The sequence below is a fragment of the Salvelinus sp. IW2-2015 genome, linkage group LG3 (assembly GCF_002910315.2).
Source record: "Salvelinus sp. IW2-2015 linkage group LG3, ASM291031v2, whole genome shotgun sequence".
Lineage (NCBI taxonomy): Eukaryota > Metazoa > Chordata > Actinopteri > Salmoniformes > Salmonidae > Salvelinus > Salvelinus sp. IW2-2015.
In genome coordinates this window covers 19,775,106-19,802,291 of record NC_036840.1, presented here as the reverse complement: position 1 = coordinate 19,802,291, position 27,186 = coordinate 19,775,106, and the positions used below count along the sequence as shown (strand labels likewise).

The 27,186-nt window shown below is 44.9% G+C and overlaps 1 protein-coding gene across 1 annotated transcript in view; it reads left to right on the top strand.

The window, feature by feature from the left end:
* Nucleotides 1-27,186, top strand: part of col4a5 (collagen, type IV, alpha 5 (Alport syndrome)) — an 87,356-nt gene that overhangs the window by 41,852 nt on the left and 18,318 nt on the right. Inside the window, 26 exon segments of the mRNA XM_070435045.1 lie at nt 2,355-2,456; nt 3,170-3,223; nt 3,648-3,689; nt 3,909-4,002; nt 4,975-5,262; nt 5,494-5,583; nt 5,788-5,858; nt 6,135-6,326; nt 6,671-6,839; nt 7,346-7,438; nt 7,656-7,760; nt 8,000-8,097; nt 12,542-12,692; nt 13,752-13,865; nt 17,222-17,389; nt 18,659-18,748; nt 18,992-19,138; nt 19,272-19,370; nt 19,932-20,021; nt 22,872-22,922; nt 22,925-22,998; nt 23,000-23,008; nt 23,353-23,479; nt 23,630-23,809; nt 24,114-24,164; nt 24,603-24,788. Of these exon segments, the coding sequence (XP_070291146.1) occupies nt 2,355-2,456; nt 3,170-3,223; nt 3,648-3,689; nt 3,909-4,002; nt 4,975-5,262; nt 5,494-5,583; nt 5,788-5,858; nt 6,135-6,326; nt 6,671-6,839; nt 7,346-7,438; nt 7,656-7,760; nt 8,000-8,097; nt 12,542-12,692; nt 13,752-13,865; nt 17,222-17,389; nt 18,659-18,748; nt 18,992-19,138; nt 19,272-19,370; nt 19,932-20,021; nt 22,872-22,922; nt 22,925-22,998; nt 23,000-23,008; nt 23,353-23,479; nt 23,630-23,809; nt 24,114-24,164; nt 24,603-24,788 (2,935 nt within the window).

Here is a 27,186-nt window from a genome sequence, read left to right as displayed (position 1 = left end):
TGCCATTCCATTCGCTCCGTTCCAGACGTTATTATGAGCCGTCCTCCCCTCAGCAGCCTCCACTGGTATATCTATGTTTTCACACACCATCGATAATACTATATACAGCGCATATCATAAGTAATCGTCCCCTTTGGATTTCTTCACATTTCTATTGTGTTACAAAGTGGTATTAAAATGGATTGTAATTTGTTTTAATGAGGGGAAAAAAAACATTCATACAGTATATCTTGATTAGATAAGTATTCACCCTCCTCTTTAGTGCCTTGTTGTAAAAAGGATGTATGTTTTGGAATATTTGGATTCTGTACAGGCTTAGTCTTTTTCACTCTATCATTTAGGTTAGTATTGTGGAGTAACTACAATGCTGTTGATCCATCCTCAGTTATCTACTATCACAGCCTTTAAACTCTGTCTTTTTTAAAGACACCATTGGCCTCATGGTGAAATCCTTGTGCGGTTTCCTTCCTCTCCGGCAACTGAGTTAGGAATGACGCCTTTATCTTTGTAGTGACTGGGTGCTATTGATACACCATTTAAAGCCAAATTAACCTCTCTGGAGTAGGTGGGACGCAATCGTCCCACCTGGCCAATAGCCAGGGAAAATACAGAGCGCCATATTCAAATAAAATTATATAAAAATCAAACTTTCATTAAATCACACATGTAAGATACCAAATTAAAGCTACACTCGTTGTGAATCCAGCCAACATGTCAGATTTCAAAAACGCTTTTCAGCAAAAGCATAAGATGCTATTATCTGATGATTCTGGGGATGAGTAGCAGGCAGTTGAATTTGGGCATGCTATTTATCCAAAAGTGAAAATGCTGCCCCCTTCCCGAAAGAAGTTAATAACTGAACCATGCTCAAATGAATATTCAGTGTCTGCTTTTTTTTTTACCAATCGGTGCCCTTCTTTGTGAGGCATTGGAAAAGCCCCTTTGTAGTTGAATCTGTTCTTGAAATATACTACTCGGCTGAGGGACCTTACAGATCATTGCTGTGTGGGGTACAGAGATGGGGTAGTCATTCAAAAGTCCATGCAACTTATTATATGATTTGTTAAGCAAATTCTGACTCCTCAAGTTATTTAGGATTGGCATAAAAAAGGGGGTGAATACTTATATAACCAAGACATTTTATTTTGTATTTCTTTCTAGAATTTCCTTTTCACTTTGATATTATGAGGTATTTTGTGTAGATCAGTGTACATTTTTTATAAACTATCATACTATATACACTACATGGCAAAAGTATGTGGACACCCCTTAAAATGAGTAGATTTGGCTATTTCAGCCACACCCGTTCTTGATAGGTGTATAAAATTGAGCAGACAGCCATGCAATCTCCATAAATAAACATTGGCAGTAGAATGGCCCGTACTGAAGAGCTAAGTGACTTTCAAAGTGGCACCGTCATAGGATGCCACCTTTCCAACAAGTCAGTTCGTTAAATTTCTGCCCRGCTAGAGCTGCCCCGTTCAACTGTAAGTGCTGTTATTGTGAAGTGGAAACGWCTAGSAGCAACAACGGCTCAGACGTGAAGTGGTAGGCCACACAAGCTCCCAGAACCATCGAGTGCGGAAGCGTGTTACACGTAAAAATCGTCTGTCCTCGGTTGCATGAAATCACTGCTTCACCATCTGGAGTCTGACGGACGAATCTGGGTTTGGTGGATCCTAGGAGAACGCTACCAGTCCGAATGCATAGTGCCAACTGTAATGTTTGGTGGAGGAGGACTAATGGTCTGGGGCTGTTTTTCATGGTTCGGGCTAYGCCCCTTAGTTCCAGTAAAGGGAAATCTTAACGCTACAGCARACAATGACATTCCAGGCGATTCTCTYCTTCCAACTTTGTGGCCCTTACCTGTTTCAGCCTGACAATGCCCCCGTTCACAAAGCGAGGTCAATACAGAAAATGGTTTGTCGAGATCGGTGTGTGTTGAAGAACTTGACTGGCCTCCACAGAGCCCTGACCTCAACCCCGTCGAACACCTTTGGGAGGAATTGGAACGCAGACTGCGAGCCAGGCCCAATCGCCCAACATCAGTGCCCGACCTRACTAATGCTCTTSTGGCTGAATGGAAGCAAGACCGACTCCATATTAATGCCCATGATTTTGGAACGAGATGTTCGACGAGCAGCTGTCCACATACCTTTGGCCATGTAGTGTATCTACGTTGCCTATACACCTGCAAAATACTGTATATTTTTGACACATAAAAAAAATGATGTTCTCTGCTCAGTGCATCTGAGGCATCTGAATAATGCAAAACACTATAATAACAAATCAATCAAATCAATCAGTCTATAGTAGTGTGTGTGTATGATAACGGTCTGATGTTGGYTTTGTAGGGTGTATCTGGAGGTTCGAAGGGAGAGAAAGGAGAGCCTGGAGAAGCAGGCAAYCGCGGCAAACCGGGGAAAGATGGCGACCCAGGTCCTGCTGGATTCCCTGTGAGTTCGACCCGCAGAGCTACAATGATTCTATACATTCTATTTCTATGGTTCTTATAGCCAGCTGTCTGTCTGTCTGTATGCTACCTCTGCCTCTTTCGCTCTCAGATTCAGATAGTTTTTTTGTTGTTGCATGACTGACAAGGCCACTATTGCTAGATTGCATTTGTATTACTGTTACAGTGTTGTTTGGGTTGTTAGTTGGATTCGTTCTGAAATGTATTTATTTATTTGTATTATTTGTGTACATTTTACTGCACTGTTAAGAGCTAGTAACACAAGCATTTCGTTGCACCCGTTATAACATCTGCTAAACTGTGTACTTGACCAATACACTTTGATTTGATAAAGAGAAGTGAGCTAATGACATTCTGAGATAATGACTCTCTCGTTCTCTTTCTTTCTTTCTCTCTATCTTTCTTTCTCTCTCTCTCTTTCTCCCTGTCTCTACCTCCCTACCTCGCTCTCTATCGTACTCTCTCTCTCTATCGCTCTCTCCCTGTCTCTCTCTCCCTGTCTCTCTCTCTCTCTCTCTATTCAATTCAACGGGCTCTATTGGCAAGGAAAACAAATAGACAGATACAAATAGATAATAAAGAAAAGTGAAATAAACAATCAGAAATGAACAGTAAGCACTCACAAAAGTTTCAAAGGAATAGAGACATTTCAAATGTCATTATCTCTCTCTCTCTCTATCTTTCTCTCTCACTCAGGGTAGTAAAGGAGACTCAGGCGGCCCAGGTCTGCCAGGTCGGGACGGTGACAGGGTGAGTTTGGCCTCTGATGCTATTTTTCACCATACAATAAACTAGATCTACAAATACATGAACTGTTGGGGGCGGCAGTAGCCTGGCGGGTAGGAGCATTGGGCCAGTAACCCGAAAGGTTGCTGGATCGAATCCCAGAGTCGACAAGGTAAAAATGTGTCATTTTGCCTCAGAGCAAAGTAATTAACCCCCAACAACAACTGCTCACCGGGCACCGATGACGTGGATGTCAGTTAAAGGCAGCCACCCCGAAACCTCTTCTGATTCAGCGAGGTTGGGTTAAATGTGTAAGATACATTTCAGTTTAATGCGTTCAGTTGTACAACTGACTAGGTATTCCCCTTTCCCTTCCACGTGTCCTTCGCCATCTCTTCTCTCACTTATCCCATCCATCTCTCTCGCTCTCTATCTGTTTTTCTCTCAGGGGGACAAAGGTGACCGTGGATACCCTGGACCTCCGGGCGTGGTGAGAAATCAAACTCATTCAATTGTATTACAAGCATCGTTTTCTTATTACATTCTTTGTGGGCAAATGGTGGCCTCCCGTAGTTTTAGACATTGTCCACTAGATGGCAATGTAACCCTGCCATTGGCAATGTAACCTACTCTAGCCCCTGCATCCTGTAATATTCCACTATAACCACAAGATTGCAATAGTAACCTTTCTATCCCATTACTCTACCAGGTGATTAATGGTCAGACAGGAGCACGTGTGGGGCCAAAAGGAGAGCCTGGTTTCCCCGGGTCATCAGGAAGGAAAGGAGACACAGGACAACCTGGTACGTAACTCTACACAACAGGAGATAGGACTTGATTTGTATTGGACACATGCTGTAAAGAGTGCAATCAGGGCCTGGGTCATTCCACGAAATGAGGACCTTTTGCATTCCTTTGATACTTTAAGTAGACATTGTGCACCAATATTGAATTTTAAAAGTGTGTTATATTAAATGAAGGGCCCTTTAATATAGACCACATGGAGAATTCCATACATCAGATTTGTATTATGAATAATGGTTTGCTAATGTGCCCAAATTCCTCATTTTGACATGTTTCACCATCAACACTGTGTTACTTCTAGGAAGATTTAAACCCACCTAAACCCACCATCATTGTAAAGCCCTAGTTATATTGTTGCTTTGACAAATTAATTTCCGAAGATGATAATTTATTTTGTGTGATTAGTGATTCGTGATTCATTTCCATCTGTCCCTCATTTAAAGGTGAATATTCCTTAAAAAAAAATATATATATATATTTATAATACTTTGAACATCTAGTAGTCAAACCATAGAGTAAAAGCAGGTGAGCAGGTTCTATTCTTTTTGGCTATTTTCTGGTGACCCCGGTTTTGTGGAAAACTGAGCGGGTCGAGCATAACACACCATCCCTGTTCCCCATAAGTAAAAAGGCTAGAAATGTTTTAACAATGTCATTTTATTTGTGAAGCTTGCATTCAATTACCAATTCCTGTTGCACACAACAGGGATTTAGTGCTGATTTAGGATGATTTAACCCTGTTACAGTCAAACCTCTTACTTTATTTGACACTTAATAAGCTACACTTCTCGTTTAACGAACCCGCCTATATTCATAAAGCGACTCAGAGCTGATCCAGTATTAGTTTTAGATGTTTAGATCATAAGGAATACGATTATATGAACACGGAGGACCTAGTCCTAGGCTTGGTGAATACAGAGCATAACCCAGTTTTCATGGTGACCTTTCCCCTTTGACCCTGTCCTCCCCAGGTCTCTCAGGTCCTCCAGGCCAACCAGGAACCCCAGGTAATGGAGGTGTAGGCCAACCCGGTTCCCCAGGCTTCCCAGGAGAGAGGGGCCAGAAGGGAGACGAGGGCCAGCCAGGCATCTCCCGCCCTGGGCCCCCAGGACGAAATGGGTCCCCTGGGCTTCAGGGACCACCAGGCCCTCCCGGGGTCGCAGGGGTCTCCACAGGGGGCGGTAACTGTTTAGGAGGGGCCCCCGGTTTACCAGGACAACAAGGAGACAGAGGGTTTCAAGGAGAGTCCGGACAGAAAGGTGGGTCGGAGAGAGAGAAAGAGAGAGAGTATGTTTTTTTTTTTTTGTGTGTGTTCGCTGTTGTATACTTCCAGAGTATTGTCATGAGAGAGAGGTGTTATGTACAGTATTGTGTTACGGGAGTGGGGCTAATAATGAACAAACAAATGTATCATTGAAGTGATCCCAACTGGCTTCTATGTCTGTCTTTCCCCTTACCTACCTACTTACTTACTTTACTGTCTCTCTCAGGTGACAAGGGAGAAACCTGTGTAAACTGTTTCTCACGTGGGAATTCCATCACCGGGGCACCAGGCCCTCCCGGACCTCCTGGGTTCCCAGGTAAGACTGCACCCCTCTCACCTGGTCACCTGTCTCTCTACCTGTTTTTTTTATATCCTCACCTAGTACGGAAAAAGACCGAGTGGAGAGGCGAAAAACACACACCTGATTTCGCAATGTGCAGGCCACCGTTAACACAATACTGTACACAACACCTCTCTCTCATCATTCTCTCCTTTTACCTCTCTCTCCTCCCTCTCTCAGGTGGACCAGGAGGACCAGGGGCTAAAGGTGACAGAGGATATCCAGGTGGCCCAGGGCCCTCAGGTTCTTCTGTAAGTACTTCCTGTTTGTCACTTCCTGGTTTGAAACTGGTTTGAAGCTGGGTCTACACAACTTTATAGTAACCTACAGACTGACTTACTTGGAGCCGGTTTCCCAGACGCCGATTGAGCCTAGTTCTGGACTATTAAACAATAATCTCCATTGAAAATGCTTTTTAATCCAGGATTAGGTTTAATTTGTAGAGTAGTCTAGAGTAGCCTTGATAGAGTAACTAAATGACCCCTCCATCCTTCCATCTCTCTCTCCTCCACCCCTCTCTCCCCCAGGGTTTGCCTGGTCCCCAGGGTGCACCTGGTTTCCCAGGAGAGAAGGGTGACCCAGGTGAGGCTATTGCTGTGGATGGGGGGAGGGGCGACAAGGGAGACACAGGGTTCCCTGGACCCTCTGGCCTGCCTGGTCTGGACGGAGGACCTGGTCGCAATGGAGTTCCTGGAGCTCCTGGACCCAAAGGAACATCTGTGAGTAGCAAAGTGTCCACCTCTCTCCTTCCCTCCATTTATCTATTAATATATTTATTCATCCGTCCCATCCACACCCTCATCCATCCAACCTTATCTTCTTTCTGTCTGTCCCTCCTGCTCTCATCCCTCCCTCCCTTCATCCACCCATCTATCTATCCATCCCACCTGATCCCTTCATGTCTCCTTCCATCCCTCTATTCATCCCTCCCTTCATCCGTCCATCCATCCATCCCATCCAACTGTTCCTCTCTCCCTCCGTCCATCCATCCCTTCACCTTACCTCTTTCCCTATCTCCATCTATCCATCCATTCTATATTAACCCCTCTACACTCCTCTGCAGGGTTCTCTGTTAGTGAAGGGTGAGCGAGGGCCTCCAGGTGAGCCCGGTCTGCAGGGTATACCAGGTGACAGGGGTGTCCCCGGATCCCCAGGCTTCGGCCCTCAGGGGCCATCTGGAGAGAAGGGTGTTCAGGGCGTCTCAGGGAGAACGGGAACACCTGGAGCACCAGGTAAGATATGTTGGCTGATATACTTGAAAACCAGGGATGTACACTKTTATAAAAAAAAATTGCTTTCTAGAACCTAAAAGGGTTCTTCAAAAGGTTCTCTATGGGGACAGTTGAAGAACCCTTTTAGGTTCTAGAAAGCACTTTTTTTTTTATAAGAGGGAGAAACTTTTTGGCGTTCACGGTAGAAACCTTTTGGCTCCAGGTGGAACCCTTTTGGATTCCATCTTGAACCCTTTCCACAGAGGGTTCTACATGGAACCTAAAAGGGTTCTTCTATGGGGACAGCCGAAGAACCTTTTTGGAACCCTTTTTTTCTAAAAGTGTAGTAACTGAAATGTTGATAAAAGTGAGATACATCGACACACCTGGGGTCCTGGGACGTTGTGTTATTTCATTGGTATCATACTTTTACCATTAGCTTTACCTGCTGCTCTTCTATGACTACAACTCTCTTGTACCCTTATTCCCTAACCTTTGACCATTGGCCTTTGACCCCTGACCTATAGGCACCAAAGGGGAGCCGGGCCAAACGATAGCAGAGAAGGGACTCCCAGGACCCAGGGGACAGGATGGAGACCCCGGTCTTCCTGGAAACCCAGGTAAATAACATGTCATCTTTACCTGCACAGGTTCACACTCACCTGGATAGGCATAAGCTTTCATCCAGAATGATGATGACGGACGTAAGGTAATAGACAGCACAGATTTTTGGTGTTGTTTGGGGGAATATTTGATGTAATTCTATGAAGTATACGCTAGTGAGCTGTTTAGTAGTAGTGTTTTAAATGTTTGCCAAAACAATTTCTGTGTCCACAGGCAACCCCGGCGGGCCAGGACAGCCCGGTTTCCCCGGCTTACCAGGTGCCAAGGGCGACCCCGGCCTCTCCGGCATTGGACTGCCAGGACCCCCCGGCGCTAAAGGTAAACACTAAATACCTGGGCAGGTATACATTCACTGTCATCTATATGGTTATAATGTAAACTTCATGGACCAATTTCCGGAACACAGGCTTAAGGCCCTGACGTCCACACAAGATGGCACAGCCATGATCTCTCTCATAGCACCATAGCACCATAGCACCAGAGTGATTTGAATGTTTTACAGTAGTGCCTTATACTATAAACAATTATCACAATCACTCACCTGACCCCGCCCGCAGGATTCCCAGGCTCATCTGGTGTGCCAGGTGGTCCCGGAGGTCCAGGAAGACCAGGAGTGGACGGCCTCCCCGGTGAGCCAGGTGGACCTGGAGCTAAGGTACGTACCACAACGACACTACTATAGATGGATCTTAATACTGTACTAGTTACAGATTAACATAGTCATTTACAGTGTCAAGAAAAAGTATGTGAATCCTTTGGAAATTTCAGTTCAGCAATATTCTTGGGATGTCTGGTGTGAACTGCTCTCTTGAGGTCATGCCACAGCAACTCAATCGGGTTGAGGTCAGGACTCTGACTGGGCCACTCCAGAAGGCATATTTTCTTCTGTTGAAGCCATTCTGTTGTAGATTTACTTCTGTGTTTTGGGTCGTTGTCCTGTTGCATCACCCAACTTCTGTTGAGCTTCAATTTGCGGACAGATAGCCTTACATTCTCCTGCAAAAAGTCTTGATAAACTTGAGAATTCATTTTTCCGTCGATGATAGCAAGATGTCCAGGCCCTGAGGCAGCAAAGCAGCCCCAAACCATGATGCTCCCTCCACCATACTTTACAGTTGGGATGAGGTTTTGATGTCGGTGTGCTGTGCATTATTTTGTGCGTTATTAGTTTAAGCACACTATGTTTGTCTATTGTTGTGACTTAGATCAGACCACATTTGATTACCAATTTATGCATAAATCCACCTAATTCCAAAGGGAATTATAGTAATGAGAATCCAAACGGGATAGCATTGTATCAAGCTAAGGTTAAGACTGAATGTAGACAGACCTGCACAGAGCAGTCGAAGGAACATGGCCACACCACATTTAGCTAGCAGTATAGCTTTTCCTCCCAACCGAAGGTCAGACTGCGTTTAACACAGGATTTAACAGAGCACAAGCGACTGAACGTTTCAAATCGTAGAAGAGGTGGATGAAGGGTTGCCCTCCCAGCAGCCATGATGCCCTGAAGAGCTGACTGGAACCGGGATGAGAATTGAGGACCCATGTCTACCGGGAGTCCATGGATCCGGAAGACGTGCTACACCTTGAGTTGGGCCGTCTCTTTAGCAAAGGGAGAGCTTGGGAAGAGGAATGAAGTGAGCGGCTTTGGAAAAACCGGTCCACTACTGTGTTGCCATCAGACGGGGGAAGACCCGTGATGAAGTCCAGGGATATGTGAGACCAGGGACGATGAGGGACAGGCCGTGGTTGAAGAAGACCAGCCGAAGCTTGACAAAGAGTCTTGTTCTGCGTGCAGCCGGCGACGAACGTCCGGGACCATGGTAGGCCACCAAAAGCGTTGTCGCACAAAGGGCAGGGTCCAACGGGAGCCCGGGTGGCAGGCAAGCCTGGAGGAGTGGGCCCACTCCAGGACCGATGAGCGGACAGCATCATGCACAAACTTCCGGTGATCTGGCCCCCCCAGGGGTTCGTCTGGTAATTCTGCGCCTCACGGACCTGCTTCCCTATTCCCCAGCTGAGTGCCGTTGCCAGACACGAGGTGGGAAGGATGGTCTTGGGGTTAGAGGGTGTAGCTGTGGGGCTATAGCAGCTTGACATCGCATCCGGCTTGATGTTCTTGGATCCTGGTCGGTAGGAGAGGGAGAAGTTGAACCGGATGAAGAGCAGGGACCACCTAGCTTGCCTGGAATTGAGACGCTTGGCAGTACCAAGATATTCCAGGTTCTTGTGGTCGGTCCACACAATGAACGGATGTTCCGCCCCCTCTAGCCAGTGCCTCCACTCCTCCAACACCATCTTCACCACAAGAAGCTCACGGTTCCCCACATCGTAGTTCCTCTCTGTGGTGTTGAGCCGATGGGAGAAGGCACTTTGAGGTCCAGGGCAGAACACTGGGACAGGACAGCCCCCACTCTGACATCCGAAGCATCAGCCTCCACCACGAACTGGCAGATGAACCAAGATGGGAGCTGTGGTGAAATGTTGTTTTAGATCCTGGAACGCCCGGTCAGCAGCTGGGACCACGTGAACGGAACCTTGGGAGAGGTGAGTGCAGACAGGGGGGAAGCCAGGGTGCTGTAACCCCGGATAAAGAGGCGATAAAAGTTGGAGAATCCCTGGAAACGTTGCAGCTGCACCCTGGACATAGGCTGGGGCCAATCCACCACCGCTCTCACCTTCCCAGGATCCATCTGTACATTCCCTGTAGCAATGATGTAACTCAGAAAGGGGATGGTGGAGCGATGGATTTCGCACTTCTCCATGGTCACAAAAAGCTGGTTCTCCAGGAGGATGTGTCGGACGTGGAGCAGGTGTTCTTGGGCGGAGCGGGAGAAGACAAGGATGTCATCGAGGTAGACGAAGACTAACCGGTTCAACATGTCTCGGAGAACATCATTAACCAGAGCCTGGAACACAGCTGGGGCATTGGTAAGGACAAATGGCATGACTAGATACTCGTAGTGACCGCTGACCATGTTGAAGGCTGTCTTCCACTCGTCTCCTTCCTGTATCCGCACCAGGTGGTAGGCGTTCCGTAGGTCCAGCTTGGAGAACACAGTGGTTCCCTGGAGCGGCTCGAAGGCAGAGGAGATGAGTGGTAGTGGGTAGCGGTTCTTCACCGTGATGTCGTTYAGGCCCCTGTAGTCGATGCACGGGCGCAGGGTTTTGTCCTTCTCTACAAAGAAGAACCCTGCGCCGGCGGGGGAGGCAGAAGGACGGATGAACCCTGCAGCTAGGATGTCCTCTATGTAGGTCTCCATTACCTTATTCCCCGGGCCCGACAGAGAGTACAGTCATCCCCGGGGAAGTGTGGTGCCTGGGAGAAGGTCGATCCTGCAGTCATAGGGTCGGTGCGGAGGAAGTAAAGTGGCCCGGGCCTTACTGAAAACCTCCCGGAGGTCCTGGTACTCCGCGGGAATGGCGGAGAGGTCCGGTGCAACTTCCCGAGCCCACCGGAAGATGTCCTGGGGCAGGCTATGCTGACTTCAGGCAATGGGCATGGCAGAATGGGCCCCAGCCCATGATGGCACCGGCAGTCCAGTCAATAAGTYGATTTTGTCGCTGGAGCCAAGAGAATCCCAATACCACAGGAACCTGAGGAAACGTAATCAGCATACATTGGATTGCCTCGCTGTGGTTCCCTGACACACGTAGGTTGATGGGAGTGGTATTGTGAGTGACCCGCTGTCCAGTGAGGAATTCGTAGAGTTGCTCCAGCAAAGTCTTGAACAGCTGGTCATGGCGTTCTGCCAGGGTTTGGAGTGCCTCCATAAGACATTGTAGTAACTCCTTGTGTCGTCCAATGGTGGCTCCTTACCAGGGAGACAGCATTGTGGAGCTGGTCTGAGTCTGCTGGGTCGGTCATGGCCAGTTCGTACTATCACGTATTAGGGAAGACCCAGATGCAGACAGTGTCGAAGTAACAAAAGTTTATTACTAGAAAAGGGAGCAGGCTAAACGACAGGTCTTGACCTGGCAGACAGAGGTCAGTAATCCAGATCAGAGTCCAAAAGGTACAGAACGGCAGGCAGTCTCAGGGTCAGGGCAGGCAGAGGTCAATAATCCAGTGTGGTGGGGCAAGGTACAGGACGGCATGCAGGCTCAGGGTCAGGGCAGGCAGAATGGTCAACGCCGGGAAAACTAGAAAACAGGAACTATAGAAAAGACAGGAGCAAGGGGGAAAACGCTGGTAGGCGTCACTAACAAAACGAACTGGCAACAGACAAACAGAGAACACAGGTATAAATACACAGGGTATAATGAGGGGAGATGGGAGACACCTGGTGGGGGGTGGAGACAATCACAAAGACAGGTGAAACAGATCAGGGTGTGACACCAATGCTCCTTGTAGGACACATCACTGCACTCTATACTCTTCTGTAAACTGGTCATCTCTGTATACCCATCGCAAGACCCACTGGTTGATTCTTATTTATAAAACCCTCTTAGGCCTCACTCCCCCCTATCTGAGATATCTACTGCAGCCCTCATCCTACACATACAACAAACGTTCTGCCAGTCACATTCTGTTAAAGGTCCACAAAGCACACACATTCCTTAGTCGCTTGTCTTTTCAGTTCGCTGCAGCTTGCGACTGGAACGAGCAGCAACAAACACTCAAACTGGACAGTTTTATCTCAATCTCTTCATTCAAAGTCTCAATCATGGACACTCTTACTGACAGTTGTGGCTGCTTTGCGTGATGTATTGCCCTTTGTGCTGTTGTCTGTGCCCAATTATGTTTGTACCATGTTGTGCTGCTGCCATGTTGTGTTGCTACCATGTTGTTGTCATGTTGTGTTGCTACCATGCTGTGTTGTCATGTGTTGCTGCCATGCTATGTTGTTATCTTAGGTCTCTCTTTATGTAGTGTTGTGTTGTCTCTCGTCGTGTGTTTTGTCCTATATTTTTATTTAATTTGTTTTTATTTTTAATCCCAGCCCCCGTCCACGCAGGAGGCTAAAAATAAGAATTTGTGCCTAGTTAACTAAAGGTTAAATAAAAAAATATATTTAAAAAAATGTTAACAAGGTCTCCATTTGTGTGTGTTTGGGTATTAATTTGAGTTTTCTATTTGTGTGTGTGTGTGATAGGGAGAGCCAGGATTCGGGTTGCCAGGTCCCCAGGGCCCTCCAGGCTTCCCTGGACCCAAAGGATTAGCTGGACCCAAAGGAGACTCCGGTTTCCCCGGCAACCCCGGCTCGCCCGGACGTTCCGGCTTCGACGGTGGCCCTGGTGCCAAAGGTACGGTTCCAACTTTTATTGGTGTAGTCGGGTGGAGTTAGGAGCTTAGGAACACTGAAGATCCACCGATACTGAAAATATGGCTTTTTTTTAAGTTATTATTTCCTCTTTTTATAGATCAACAACATCATACTCTAATCTTGTCTCATTATTTCTGGGCTGATTTTTCCAGACACATGTTAAGCCTAGTTCTAGACAAAAAGCATGCTCAGTGGTGTCTTCAATAAAAGTTATACTTAGTCCAGATCACTGGCCGTCGGTGCTGTTTAAGAAGAGGGAGGACGATAATTTTTTTTAATAATGAGCGAGGCCTTTTTTATATTACAGCATATTGGATGACTGTCATTCATATTCCATTCACCCAGCTCAATGTAATATCGATAGGTTTAGGCTACTACATGATACTATTGATTTATTTTAAGGAAATGAATTTGTTCAAAAACTGTTCAACTATTGTCTTTCTACTACTCATCACATTTAACGTACTGCAGTGCTAGCTATCTATAGTTTATGCTTTTAGTACTAGATTCATTCTCTGATCCTTTGATTGGCTGGACAACATGTCAGTTCACGCTGCAAGAGCTCTGATTGGTTGGAGGATGTCCTCTGAAAGTTGTCATAATTACTGTGTAAGTCTATGGAAGTGGGTGAGAACATAGGTTTTCTAGGTTTTCTAGACTTCTAGGTTTTGTATTGAAGTCAATGTACCCAGAGGAGGACGGAAACTAGCTGTTAAAAAGAGTAAATAATAACTTAGTAATCTTTAAAGGCACTTTAATTTGAAACCACTGACAGTAAAGGCATATCAAAAAAACATCTGAAATTCACTGAGGAGGATGGTCCTCCCCTTCCTCCCCTGAGGAGCCACCACTGGTCCAGATAAAACGTATTCTGTTAGTCAGCTAGTTAGTTGGTATTGCCATGTTAACAAGTGTGTGTTCTGTACCTGTTTGTCTCCCAGGTTACTATGGTATCCCCGGTACACCTGTTAGGTAGCTAGCCAGTTAGTATTATTTTGTTAACAGGTGTGTGTGTTCTGTATTTGTTTGTCTCTTCCAGGTGACTCTGGTATCCCTGGTATATCCGGAGCCCGTGGCCCTCCAGGTTCACCCTCCATCGGCTCTCAGGGCATCCCCGGCCCCATTGGACCCCCAGGACCCATGGGCTCTCCAGGTAAGACAACCTAGCTGACCTTTGACTAGACAAAAATCAGGTTTGATTAATAGTTTGATTAGAGATTGACATCTAGTTTGATTTATGGCATTTGTATCTAGTTGCTTACAGCGGACAGTGTAGTATCACCATAATTTGTACGTAATGCTAAGAACTTTTATCAAATTGAACCTCTGCTAAGTCTAATTCATGAGAAAACCATGTAATATATATGTATGTATATTTATGCTGTATTTTCTAAATATAATATTTTGTTCTATTTTTGTTTTCAACACGTTAACATTCGGTTGAGATGACTCAATATGTGTTATCTCGAATGTATTGTCTCAGTCACAGATTGATATGTGCATTATCACATTATAACTTATATGAATGTGTATTATGTACAGCATCTCAATGGACTGGCTATGTGGTTCAGGCTATGTTGTCACACTTGTTATTAGAAAAGTAACATAATTCCTCTGCAATGCTTTTGAGCACCAAATAGTTTGTAAACAGTTTGTAAGAGGTTAAAGGGTTTGTAAAGGGTTTGTTTGTTTGTCGTGCACTGAATGATGTCACCATGGGTGATCATGTGACGTTTGCATCTCAGAGAGATGCATTCTGGGTTATCAGTCATCGATGGTAGCCATACCCTGATCTTGGGAGTTCACTCTTATTCTTCTTCTCATCTCTCCTCACAACAGTCTTCTCATTGCTCTTCTTATTTTGCATGTTGTCACAGTCTCTTTGGCAGTCCACTTTTCCTGCACTTTGTTCACTCTTAAACACAATTTGCCTTCCTCTTTAAAACTAATACAGTTGAAGTCGGAAGTTTACATACACTTAGGTTGGAGTCATTAAAACTGGTTTTTCAACCACTTCACAAATTTCTTGTTAACACACTATAGTTTTGGCAAGTCGGTTAGGACATCTACTTTGTGCATGACAAGTAATTTTTACAACAATTGTTTACAGACAGATTATTTCACTTATAATTCACTGTATCACAATTCCAGTGGGTCAGAAGTTTACATACACTAAGTTGACTGTGCCTTTAAACAGCTTGGAAAATTCCAGAAAATGATGTCATGGCTTTAGAAGCATCTGATAGGCTAATTGACATAATTTGAGTCAATTGGAGGTGTACCTGTGGATGTATTTCAAGGCCTACCTTCAAACTCAGTGCCTCTTTGCTTGACATCATGGGCCGAAATCTAAAGAAATCAGCCAAGACCTCAGAAAAAAATTTGTAAACTTCCACAAGTCTGGTTCATCCTTGGGAGCAATTTCCAAACGCCTGAAGGTACCACGCTCATCTGTACAAACAATAGTACGCAAGTAAACACCATGGGACCACGCAGCGCGCTACCGCTCAGAAGGAGATGCGTCCTGTCTCTTAGTGATGAACGTGCTATGGTGCGAAAAGTGCAAATCAATCCCAGAACAACAGCAAAGGACCTTGTTGAAGATGCTGGAGGAAACAGGTACAAAATTATCTATATCCACAGTAAAACGAGTCCTATATCGTCATAACCTGAAAGGCCACTCATCAAGGAAGAAGCCACTGCTCCAAAACCGGCATAAAAAAAGCCAGACTATGGTTTGCAACTGCACATGGGGACAAAGATCGTAATTTTGGAGAATGTCCTCTGGTCTGATGAAACAAAAATAGAAACTGTTTGGCCATAATACTGACCATCGTTATGTTTGGAGGAAAAAGGGGGAGGCTTGCAAGCTGAAGAACACATCCCAACCGTGAAGCATGAGGGTGGTAGCATCATGTTGTGGGGTGATTTTGCCGCAGGAGGACTGGGTGCACTTCACAAAATAGATGGCAGCATGAGTAGCACATTTTGTGGATATATGAAGGCAAACATCTTCAAGACATCAGGTCAGAAGTTAAAAAGCGTTGGTCGCAAATGAGTCTTCCAAATGGACAATGACCCCAAGCATACTTCCAAAGTTGGGGCAAAATGGCTTAAGGACAACAAAGTCAAGGTATTGGAGTGGCCATCACAAAGCCCTGACCTCAATCCCATAGAAAATTTGTGGGCAGAACAGAAAAAGCGTGTGCGAGCAAGGAGGCCTACAAACCTGACTCAGTTACATCAGTTCTGTCAGGAGGGAATGGGCCAAAATTCACCAACTTATTGTGGGAAGCTTGTGGAGGCTACCCGTAACGTTTGACCCAAGTTAAACAATTTAAAGGCAATGCTACCGAATACTAATTGAGTGTATGTAAACTTCTCACCCACGGTTGTTATGAAAGAAAGAAAATCTCAAATAAATCATCTCTAATATATTCTGACATTTCACATTCTTAAAATAAAGTGGTGATCTATCTGACTAAACAGGAACTTTTTACTAGGATTATGTGTCAAGGAATTGTGAAAAACTGAGTTGTAAATGTATTTGGTTAAGGTGTATGTAAACTTCTGACTAATAATGTCATTAGTCACACTCTTCTTTTTGTGCCTGCCACACAAAATAACTAAGTCTTTATTCACCTCCACTCATGGCACTCACAGTTCTGAAGGCTCCATCATCGATGTACAGTATGTCATGTTGGATAGACGTAGAGCATTGTAAACCCTCATTCCCCTTCCCCACCTCTCTTTCTTACTCTGTGATGTTCCTCATCCCCAACCGCCCCATTTTGAATATACGCCCTCCTTACCCGCCGTCTTCTGGCCTTTGACCTCAAGGCGAGAAAGGTATTGTACCACAGCCTGTCTGGACTATAGTCTCTATCTGGCAGCTGATTGGTTGATTGGTACTGTATTTCTGTGTGATTGGTTGATTGGTTTAGGGACTGTACATCTGTTTGGTGTGACATCTTTACTACAGCTATCTTTACTCTTGGGGCTCCCGAGTGGCGCAGCGGTCTAAGGCACTGCATTTGAGGCGTCACTACAGACACCCTGGTTTGAATCCAGGCTGTATCACAACTGGCTGTGATTGGGAGTCCCATAGTGCGGCGCACAATTGGCACAGCGTCGTCCGATTTTGGCCGGTGTAGGCCGTCATTGTAAATAAGAATTTGTTCTTAACTGACTTGCCTAGATAAATAAAGGTTAAATAAAACATACATTAAAAAAGAGAGATAATAATAGAAAATGAGGTTATTTGACTGATTCTGGACTGACAAATGGAACCTTTATAATGTGTTGAATAGTCACTAATCATAAGTAGAGAGATTCCACTAGCGCTTTAAGTCAAGTTAAAAAATTATTGTCCATCAAATGTGCGTAAGACCAAATGTTCTCTTTGGCATTTGTCAAAATTGACCTTCTGTGAGGTTATAGATAATGGGCAGATGCTGATCAGGAAGTGAGAATCTGTCCTCACTCTGTTATTGATTCCTCGCATTTCAGGATACTCAGGCGCCAACGGAGAGAAGGGAGACCCCGGTTCTCCCGGCCTGGACATTCCAGGGTTGCCAGGCGACAGAGGAAGTCCCGGTTTCCCCGGCAACCCCGGGGGAGTTGGACCACAGGGTAACCCTGGTGGCCCTGGCCGAGACGGACTTCCTGGCCTGCCTGGTAGGATAACAGACCGACACCAACATCAAACCTACCTAATCTATGTGTCTGTTTTAGTCTCTATCTGTCTAGTTTTCTATATTTGTCTGTGTTATGAATGGACTGTAAGAAATCAGAGTCTATTGCTGGTTTACATAGGCAGCTGTAACGATCGTCTAATTCCTCCTCCTCGGATGAGGAAGAGGAGTAAGGGTCGGACCAAAATGCAGTGGTGAAGGTAGACATAATGATTTATTAAACGAAACCGAAAACACGAAGAACACTAGAGAATTACAAAAACAATAAACGACGTAGACAGACCTGGACTTGAGAACTTACATATAACGAAGAACGCACGAACAGGAACAGACTACATACACGAACGACAAAACGAAACAGTCCCGTGTGGTAGACATATACGGACACAGGAGACAACCACCCACAAACAAACAGTGAGAACACCCTACCTTAATATGGTTCTCAATCAGAGGAAACGTCAAACACCTGCCTCTAATTGAGAACCATATCAGGCAACACATTAACCCCAACATAGAAACACAAAACATAGACTACCCACCCAGCTCACGTCCTGACCAACTAAACAAAGTTAAACAAAGGAAAAATAAGGTCAGGAACGTGACAGCAGCCCAATTCTGATCTTTTGCCCAATTAATGGCAAAAGATCTGATCTGATTGGTCAAAAGACTAATTAGTGGCATAAGGTCAGAATTGGGCTGCATGTGATAGTGTGTTTATTTCAGTCTCGTCTATGTCTGGTTCCAAATCTCTTTCTGTGTAATCTACATACAGCATATGAGCTCCCGAGTGGCGCGGTGGTCTAAGGCACTGCATCTCAGTGCTAGAGGTGTCACTACAGACCCTGGTTCGTTTCTAGGCTGTATCACAATCGGCCGTGATTGGGAGTCCCATAGGGCGGCGCACAATTGGCCCAGCGTCGTCCGGATTAGGGTTTGGCCAGGTTAGGCCGTCATTGTAAATAAGAATTTGTTCTTAGTGACTTGCCTAGTTAAATAAAGGTTAAATATCAAATTAAATATGGACTGGCCAGTATGATGTCACACTGACTACCTTTCTCTCTCTTTGTTTTCTGTTGGACATTGTTGTTACTCTATCTCCATCCCAAATGGCACCCTATTCCCTATATATGGACTCTAGTCAAAAGTAATGCACTATATAGGGAATAGGGTGCGATTTGGGACACAGACAGTGTCGCTGACCTTCATCCTGTCTTGATGGGGAATTGCCAGTCAAACGTCTGTCCATCAACAGGTGGTAAAGGAGACATGGGTGTGATGGGAACTCCTGGACCTCTGGGATCCCCTGGGAACCCCGGAGCCCCCGGCTTCCCTGGACCTAAAGGTACGCACACACACACACACACACACACACACACACACACACACACACACACACACACACTAGAGCTGGGCGATATGGACACAAATTGACTGACCACAGGTACATTCAAACAAACTAGTCCAAAACATCTGCTGCGCTAGCTATAAGGAACCCACACACAAACACATAAACACACACATTGGTATACACACATATGTGTCTTCGATAATAGACCCTCTGACTCTTTGTGTCTCCTTCCTCCAGGTGACGATGGTTTCCCAGGGCGACCAGGTGGGCCCGGCGGTTCAGGTTTGAAGGGAGACAGGGGAGAGCCCGGTATCGCGGGACTCCCAGGACCCAGCATTCCTCCCCAGGAACTGAAGGGTGGCAAGGGAGAACCAGGAGCACCAGGTACGTCTTTCTCTCTGTCTGTTTATCTGTCTGTCTCTCTGTCTGCCTGTTTCTGACTGACTGATGTAGACTGCTAAGAATGCAGCTTTGTCTTACTGTCCTTACTGTTTCTTGTGTTTTTTGTGTTGTGTAGGTTTGGGAGGACTGCCAGGTCAAAAGGGTATCCCTGGTCTCCCTGGAGACGCTGGTATACCAGGACAGGACGGACGACCTGGGTTGCCAGGACCTCAAGGTATACTCATATTATCTAGAAACTCATCCTCTAGTACACTCATCCCTCCAGAATGTCCTCTACTGAACACTAATACCGTCATCCCTCCAGAATGTCCTCTACTGAACACTAGTACAGTCATCCCTCCAGAATGTCCTCTACTGAACACTAGTACAGTCATCCCTCCAGAATGTCCTCTAATGGACACTAGTACACTCATCCCTCCAGAATGTCCTCTACTGAACACTAGTACAGTCATCCCTCCAGAATGATCTCTACTGAACACTAGTACAGTCATCCCTCCAGAATGACCTCTACTGAACACTAGTACACTCATCCCTTCAGAAGGTCCTCTACTGAAAAGTAGTACACTCATCCTACTTTTCCTGTTGACTTCAATGTGCCTTTGACATGTACATTTATCATATTATTATGAGTGTCTTGCATCTTCAGGATGCTCAACCCAAGTGGGCTTATAAAACATGCATATTTCCAAGTGCCACGCATATCTCAAGATATGAGTCAGCCCCATAATGTCCTCTATTGAACACTAACTGCTAATTTCCTCTCTGCTGTGTTCAGGTCCCAAAGGAGATGCAGGTATCCCTGGAGGATCAGGCTCACCAGGAGGCCCAGGAGCTAAAGGCAACATGGGAGAGATGGGCTTCCCAGGTGGGTATTAGACCGCCCCATATCCCCACCATCATGTTTTATGACCTCATATCCCCACCATCATGTTCTATTACCTCATATCCCCACCATCATGTTCTATAACCTCATATCCCCACCATCATGTTTTATAACCTCATATCCCCACCATCATGTTTTTATAACCACAATCCCACATATCATGTTCTATAACCTCGATATTCCCCACCATCACTGTGTTATAAACCTCATATCCCCACCATCAATGTGTTTATAACCACGTATCCCCCCACATCATGTTCCCTATAACCACATATCCCCACCATCATGTTCTATAACCACATATCCCCACCATCAATGGTCGTTATAACCTCATATCTCCCACCATCAGTGTTCATAACCTCATCCCCACCCATCATGTTGTATATACACAAATATCCCCACCATCCATGTTCTATACCACATTTCCCCCACCATCATGTTCTAACCTCACTATCCCCACACTGTTTATAACCCATATCTCCCCACCATCATGTTCCATATAACCTCCTATCCCCCCACCATTAATGTTTTATAACCTCCCATAATCCCCATCCCTGTCCATCGTTTTATACCCCCACCTAACATATCCCACCATTCAGTTTTTATAACTCTCAAGTAATCCTACCATTCCATGTTCTATAACCACATATCCCCCACCATCATGTATCTTAACCTCATATCCCCACCATCATGCGCTGTCCTAGGACCTTATCCCCGATCTCCATTCCTGTTCTAATAACCTCATAATCCCACTATCATTGTTTTAATAACCTCATACCCACCTCATGTTTATAACACCTACAGCGTAATCCACTTGCATAACCACATTTCATCAGTTCTAATACTACCCATATCCACACACAGTTCTTATAACCTCGTATCATCCCACATGTCTAACCTCATATTCCTTAGTTTTACACCATCATACCCCACCAACATTGTTCTATAACCACATTCCCCACTCATTTATTACTATAACTACATATTCCACCATCATCTTTATAACCACATATCCCCACCATCATCGTTCTATACCCTGCAGGTATCCCACGCACAGTTTTTTACATACCATATATCCCGGCACATGCATGTTCTTAATAACCTATATCTCACCATCATCGTTGAAGACTCATATCCTACCATATGTCTTTAATTTAAACAAGCAGTATAATCGCCCATCCAATCAATGTCTATAAACCTCATAATATCACCATCAGATGTTTATAGACTCATATCCCACCACTCATATCTAGTAACCTCATATCCCTAGCACATGTTTCTAAAACCCAATATCCACCATCATGTTTATAACTCATATCCCTACCACAATGTTTATAACCAATATCCGCAACCATCATGTTTATAACCCATACCCTACCATCATTCTTAAACCTCATATCCCAACCATCAATGTTTTAATGAACCTCATAATCCCCTACCATCATGTTTATAACCACATATCCCCCCATCATGTTCTACTAACCTATATCCCCACCATCATGTTTTATAACCGTCATGAGTCCCCCACCATCCATGTTCTAGTAACCACATTATCCCACCATCATGTTGTTTATAACCACATAATCCCCCACATCATGGTCTAAATATCACATATCCCCACCATCAATGATCTCTTACCTCATATCCCCACCATCATGTTGTAATCACCACCATATCCCCATCATCACCACATGTTCCATAAACTCAGTATCCCCACCATCAATGTCCTAGACCTCATATCCCACATCATGTCTATACCTTATAATCCCCACCATCAATGTTTTATGACCTCATAGTCCCACATTCCCTGTTCTATAAACCGTCGTATCCCCACTCATGTTCCTATTAAACGCATATCCCACCACATGTTCTATAACCTCATATCCCCACCATCATGTTTTATACCTCATATACCCCACATTCCTGTTCTATAACCTCATATCCCCACCATCAATGTTCTATAACTCATATCCCTCCATCATGTTTTCTATAACCTCATATCCCCCCATCAGTGTTCTATAACCTCATATCCCCCACCATATGTTTCTATAACCTCATATCCCCACATTTCCTGTTCTATAACCTATATCCCCCACAATACTTCTCTAAACCTCGTACCCACCATCATGTTCTATACCCTCAAGATCCCCACCATCATGTTCTATAACCTCATATCCCCACCATCATGTTTTATACCTCATATCCCACTATTCTGTTCTATAACCTCATATCCCCACCATCATGTTTTATGACCTCATATACCCACATTCCGTGCTATAACCATATCCCACCATCATGTTTTATGACCTCATATCCCCACATTCCTGTTCTATAACCTCCATATCCCACCATCCAATGTTTATGACCTCATCCCCACATCCCTGTTCTATAACCTCATATCCCCACACATGTTCTAATAACCTCATATCCCACCATCATGTTTTATGATCTCATATCCCCACGTTTCTGTTTCTATAACCTCATATCCACCATCATGTTTTATTGACCTCATATCCCCACATTCCTGTTCTAATACCTCATATCCACCATCATGTGTTTATAACCCCATATCCCCACCATCATGTTCTATAACCTCAATATCCCCACCATCAATGTTTTATAACCTCATATGCCCCACCATGTTTTATGACCTATATCCCCACATTCCTGTTCTTACCTTCGTATCCCACTCATCAGTTCTATAACCCGTATCCAAATACAGTGCGATCATATACTGAATTGCTAAGAATTAATAACAATTATTAGTGTTGTCACTGAAGCTCTATTATCCGACTGCACCAATCTTAATTGTCCATTTATGTGATGTCACAGGACCCACAGGGGCGAAAGGAACTCCGGGTCAATCAGGTCGGTCGGGTGGACCCGTAGTTCAGGAGCATCAGGGTTCCCTGGATCTAAGGGAGAGCCCGTCCCCTGGCTTGGTTCCCCAGGAGCTACGAGGTCCCAAGGTATGAGACCCTCTACTCTAGAACCCTTTTCGAACAGTCTAGAACTTTATAGAACCAGTACCATAAACCGTGTTTTGCCTTTATGGCATAAGTCTAACATCTCTGTCCAGGTTTAAGATGATGTTACCTGTTTCAAAGGGAACTGATACTCATTCTGAATGATATTGAGTAATATGGAAATTTGATAAAGTTGGTATTGTTAAACCATAGTTGTAGAGCTTGTACTATTAGTCTGCATATGCAACTTTATTCTTCTCTCCCCTCTCTCCTGCCTCTCTCTACTCTCTCTCCACTCTCTCTCTCTCTCTCTCTCTCTCTCTCTCATCTCTCTCTCTTCCTCTCAGGGTGAGCCCGGTCAGTCAGGATTCCCCGGGCAAAACGGAATAAAAGGAACTTCCGGAACACCAGGTCTTCCAGGGTTTCCTGGCGGTCCCGGCGCCAAAGGTGACCCCGGCCTCCCAGGATTCCAAGGTAACTAATGGTTACGGTGCTACGGTCTAACCACGAGCATTGGATAGCAAAAGAAGAATCAGGTGTATGATATTCTTCCAAGCCTTCATCTCATATCCAGCTACCTATGTCATTAAATCTGTCCGGCTGTCTTTCTGGTACTTCCTCTAGGTTCTTCCGGGATTCCCGGGCCTAAGGGTCTGGATGGTATCCCCGGTAACCCCGGTCTCAGCGGACCACCCGGCCGACCGGGAGAGAACGGCCGTGCCGGATCACCTGGGTTCCCAGGGGACAAGGGTCAGGCGGGTCGTGACGGAATCCCTGGACCAGCGGGAGTCAAAGGAGACCCAGGTAGTTGGCGTGGTCACTTAAAGGAGCAATCGCTACTTACATTTTTTTACTTTTAAATTATTAATATATACCCATTGATTCTTGAATGATATAACTTATAAATGCCTCATGAGCTTAGTTCAACTGTCGACAATACCCCAAAGTTGTAGTCAAAATGATAAAACTAAATTATCCAAAATGTAATTGTTCACAAGGATTTAGTGCTTGTTATGGTGATATTATGCAGTAAGACCAAAGTGTTATTTTATTAGTTGGATGTCTAAAACGAAACTCCTCTTTTTCCCATGATTCTCTTCTCCTACAGGTCTTCCTGGTTTCGGTGGCCCCGGTTCTCCTGGTCTCCCAGGATTACCAGGTGAGACTCACCCCACCTGACTGACTGTCTTTGTTACTCTCACACAAACCATACATACACTCTACACTAGCTCCTGAATGACAGACAAACAAACCGCTACTGTAGCTGATAACCGACTATAGACCATATACAACTTAAATAGCATTCTCCATCTATTTCTCTATCAAAAGAAGTCGACAACAACCACTACTACTCTACAACCACCAACATCCTTCAATCACCACTTCTCCCCCACCACACCAAATGTTCTATGTTTTATGTTTACTTTATTTCTATTGTATGTACTGTATGTTGACTTTGTGTAAATTCCTCTGGCTATGTTCTTTCTTTACATTTCACCAGGTCACATTCTGGGTATGTGTCAATGTACTTGGTGAATGTACTTTCTGATTTCTGATTATGAAAGGACCTTGTGTTGTTGCCGTCTGTTCCCCACAGGTGCTAAGGGGGATCTTGGCACCCCTGGTTCTTCCGGTAGCCCTGGCTTCCCTGGTCAGAAGGGAGAGATGGGTTTCCCTGGCCTGCCTGGGTCCCCTGGCAGCGTTGGGCCACCTGGCGCCCCAGGTGTGGCCCTCCAGGGTCCCAAAGGTAACGCCGGCCCCCCCGGACCCCCTGGAAGAGGAGGTATGTTATGAATTGATCACTCCATCACCTTTTAGCCAATGTTGCTGCCTGGTTTTCTGGACATTTTGAAGTCTGGAGCCTCCTGGTTGTAGTGTATGGTATAGTTAAAAGTTTAAAATGTATCAAATCATGGACTGGGAAGGAAATTCAAAAGATAGATTATTGATAGATTTCTCTCTGACACATGGCATACACACACACACACATTGTATACACACACACATACCCAAGTAAAAACCAGGGAGCAAACTTGGCCTACCTGCAGCTCTTTATGTGAATGCTTTATGTTAATCCCATTGATTTGCATGAGATGTGGAACCTCTTTGTCAATCAACACTGGTCCCAGATCAGCTATATGTCACAGAGCACAAACATACACTGTCACTCAAACCACCATCACCACCACTATGCAACCAAACGTCCCCCACCCCCTTACCCCCTCACTACACAATGTTGGGGTGCGCCGCCAACACGCACCAATCACTGTGTCTCCCTCGCCGTCTGGGTTCCAGCTACGCCCCCAACATCAGAGCATGGGGGGGGGTGACCACACGTTGTTGTCTACGTCCTCCATCCATCCATCCATCCATCCATCCATCCATCAATCCAGCCATCTGTTTGTCAATCATCTCTCCATCCTTGTGTCTCCTCACCCCCTCTCCCTCCCCTTTCGGTTGCAGGGGAACGGATCCTGATCTGTCCATCTCTCCACAGGGTTGATGTGCGTGTGTCTTGTGTGTTGTTTGGTGTTTTACATCCTAATTGTCTAAATATGTGACGTTGGTGTGAAGCAGACGAACTAGAGTCAAACCTGTAACAGGTCTAACTACGCATTAGAGAAGGGGTTTCAAAAGCCTAGGAAACGAATGCTTATATTTGGTGGATTCAACTCTGTATCAACAACAAAGAACCTAGACTATCTCGAGACAAGAGGTATCACCACCATTATCTATAAAAGTGAGAAGAGTGTTGTAAGTCAAAGGGGTACCGATGGGTTTGACTGAACGTTTCCAATACAACGTTGGCGTAGTCGGTCAAATAGATCTCATTGACTGCCCATATAGCATTGAACCCCTGTATTATACAGTTAAGGAATGAACTATAAAGTGTTCTCACTGTAGATCAGTGTCATTTATTGAAGGAATAATACACTGTTCAACTGAACACTGATTGATGATTGATTGATTTTATTAGCCAGCAAAAACTATATACATATTCACACAATACATACATTTGAAATACTTATTTCCATTGTGGTCCCTAGTCCCTAGACCACAACACYGTGGATCCAGTATTATCAATAGGCTACTGGAGTCTAGGTAAGACTGAGAAGGTTTGTCTGTGACTCGTCTCTGTTTCTCCCACAGTGATCTGTGTGTCAGTCAACTGTCTGTCCTGCATGGGCCATGTGTGTCCAACTGCACCTCAGCACCCGAATCACAACGCCAGACTATAGCACAGAGTTGGGCTCAGTGATAACATTAAGACCACAATTAAACATAATTTAATTTCAGATTTAATTCCAACTCCCTTAGACTTAGTTACATTGATAAGGTGTCTAAAAGGGGATCACTATAGGTCTATAATCCTCTATATCAGGGGGTGTCAAACTAATTTTGCCCAGGGGACGCATTCAGTCTTCAACGAAGTCCTGAGGACCGCACTGAAAACCTGTAATATTTTCTCGCAGTCAAAATATGCAAAAAATGTTTTATTCTTTTTGAATTTTCAGTGCTCCCCGACTTTCTAGCTTTAATTTTGGTGATTGTTAGTGAGCTGTACACCATCAACAACTATATGAATGCAGGTCCATTATAATTTCTACACAGTTTTGATTTGGWTTTAGTAACTTTATATTGAGTTTGTTCCCCCCCCGCCAAAATAAAATATATATATTTTTTAAAACACCCGGATCCTGTCCGCTGGCCGTATGTTTGACACCCCTGCTCTAAACCATCCTCTAATTCGATTTCCTCACATTTCTTGCGCTGTACTTTAAGTAAGATTCTTTATCGTCTTGATTCTCAAAATACCTCCCAAAAGTGTCTCTTACATTAGAGAGCTATGTATACACTGAGTATACCAAACATTAGGAACACCTTCCACCTTCCTTTTGCCCCCAGAACAGCCTCATTTGGTCGGGGCATGGACTCTACAAGGTGTCGAAAGCGTTCCATAGGAATGCTGGCCCATGTTTACTCCAATGCTTCTCACAGATGTGTCAAGTTGGCTGGATATACTTTGGGTGTTGGACCATTCTTGATACTGTTGAGCAGGAAAAACCTACTAGCGTTGCTGTTCGTGACATAAACCAGTGCGCCTGGCATCTACTACCATACCCCTTTCAAAGGCACTTACATATTTATTTTGACCATTCACCTTCTGAATGGCACACATA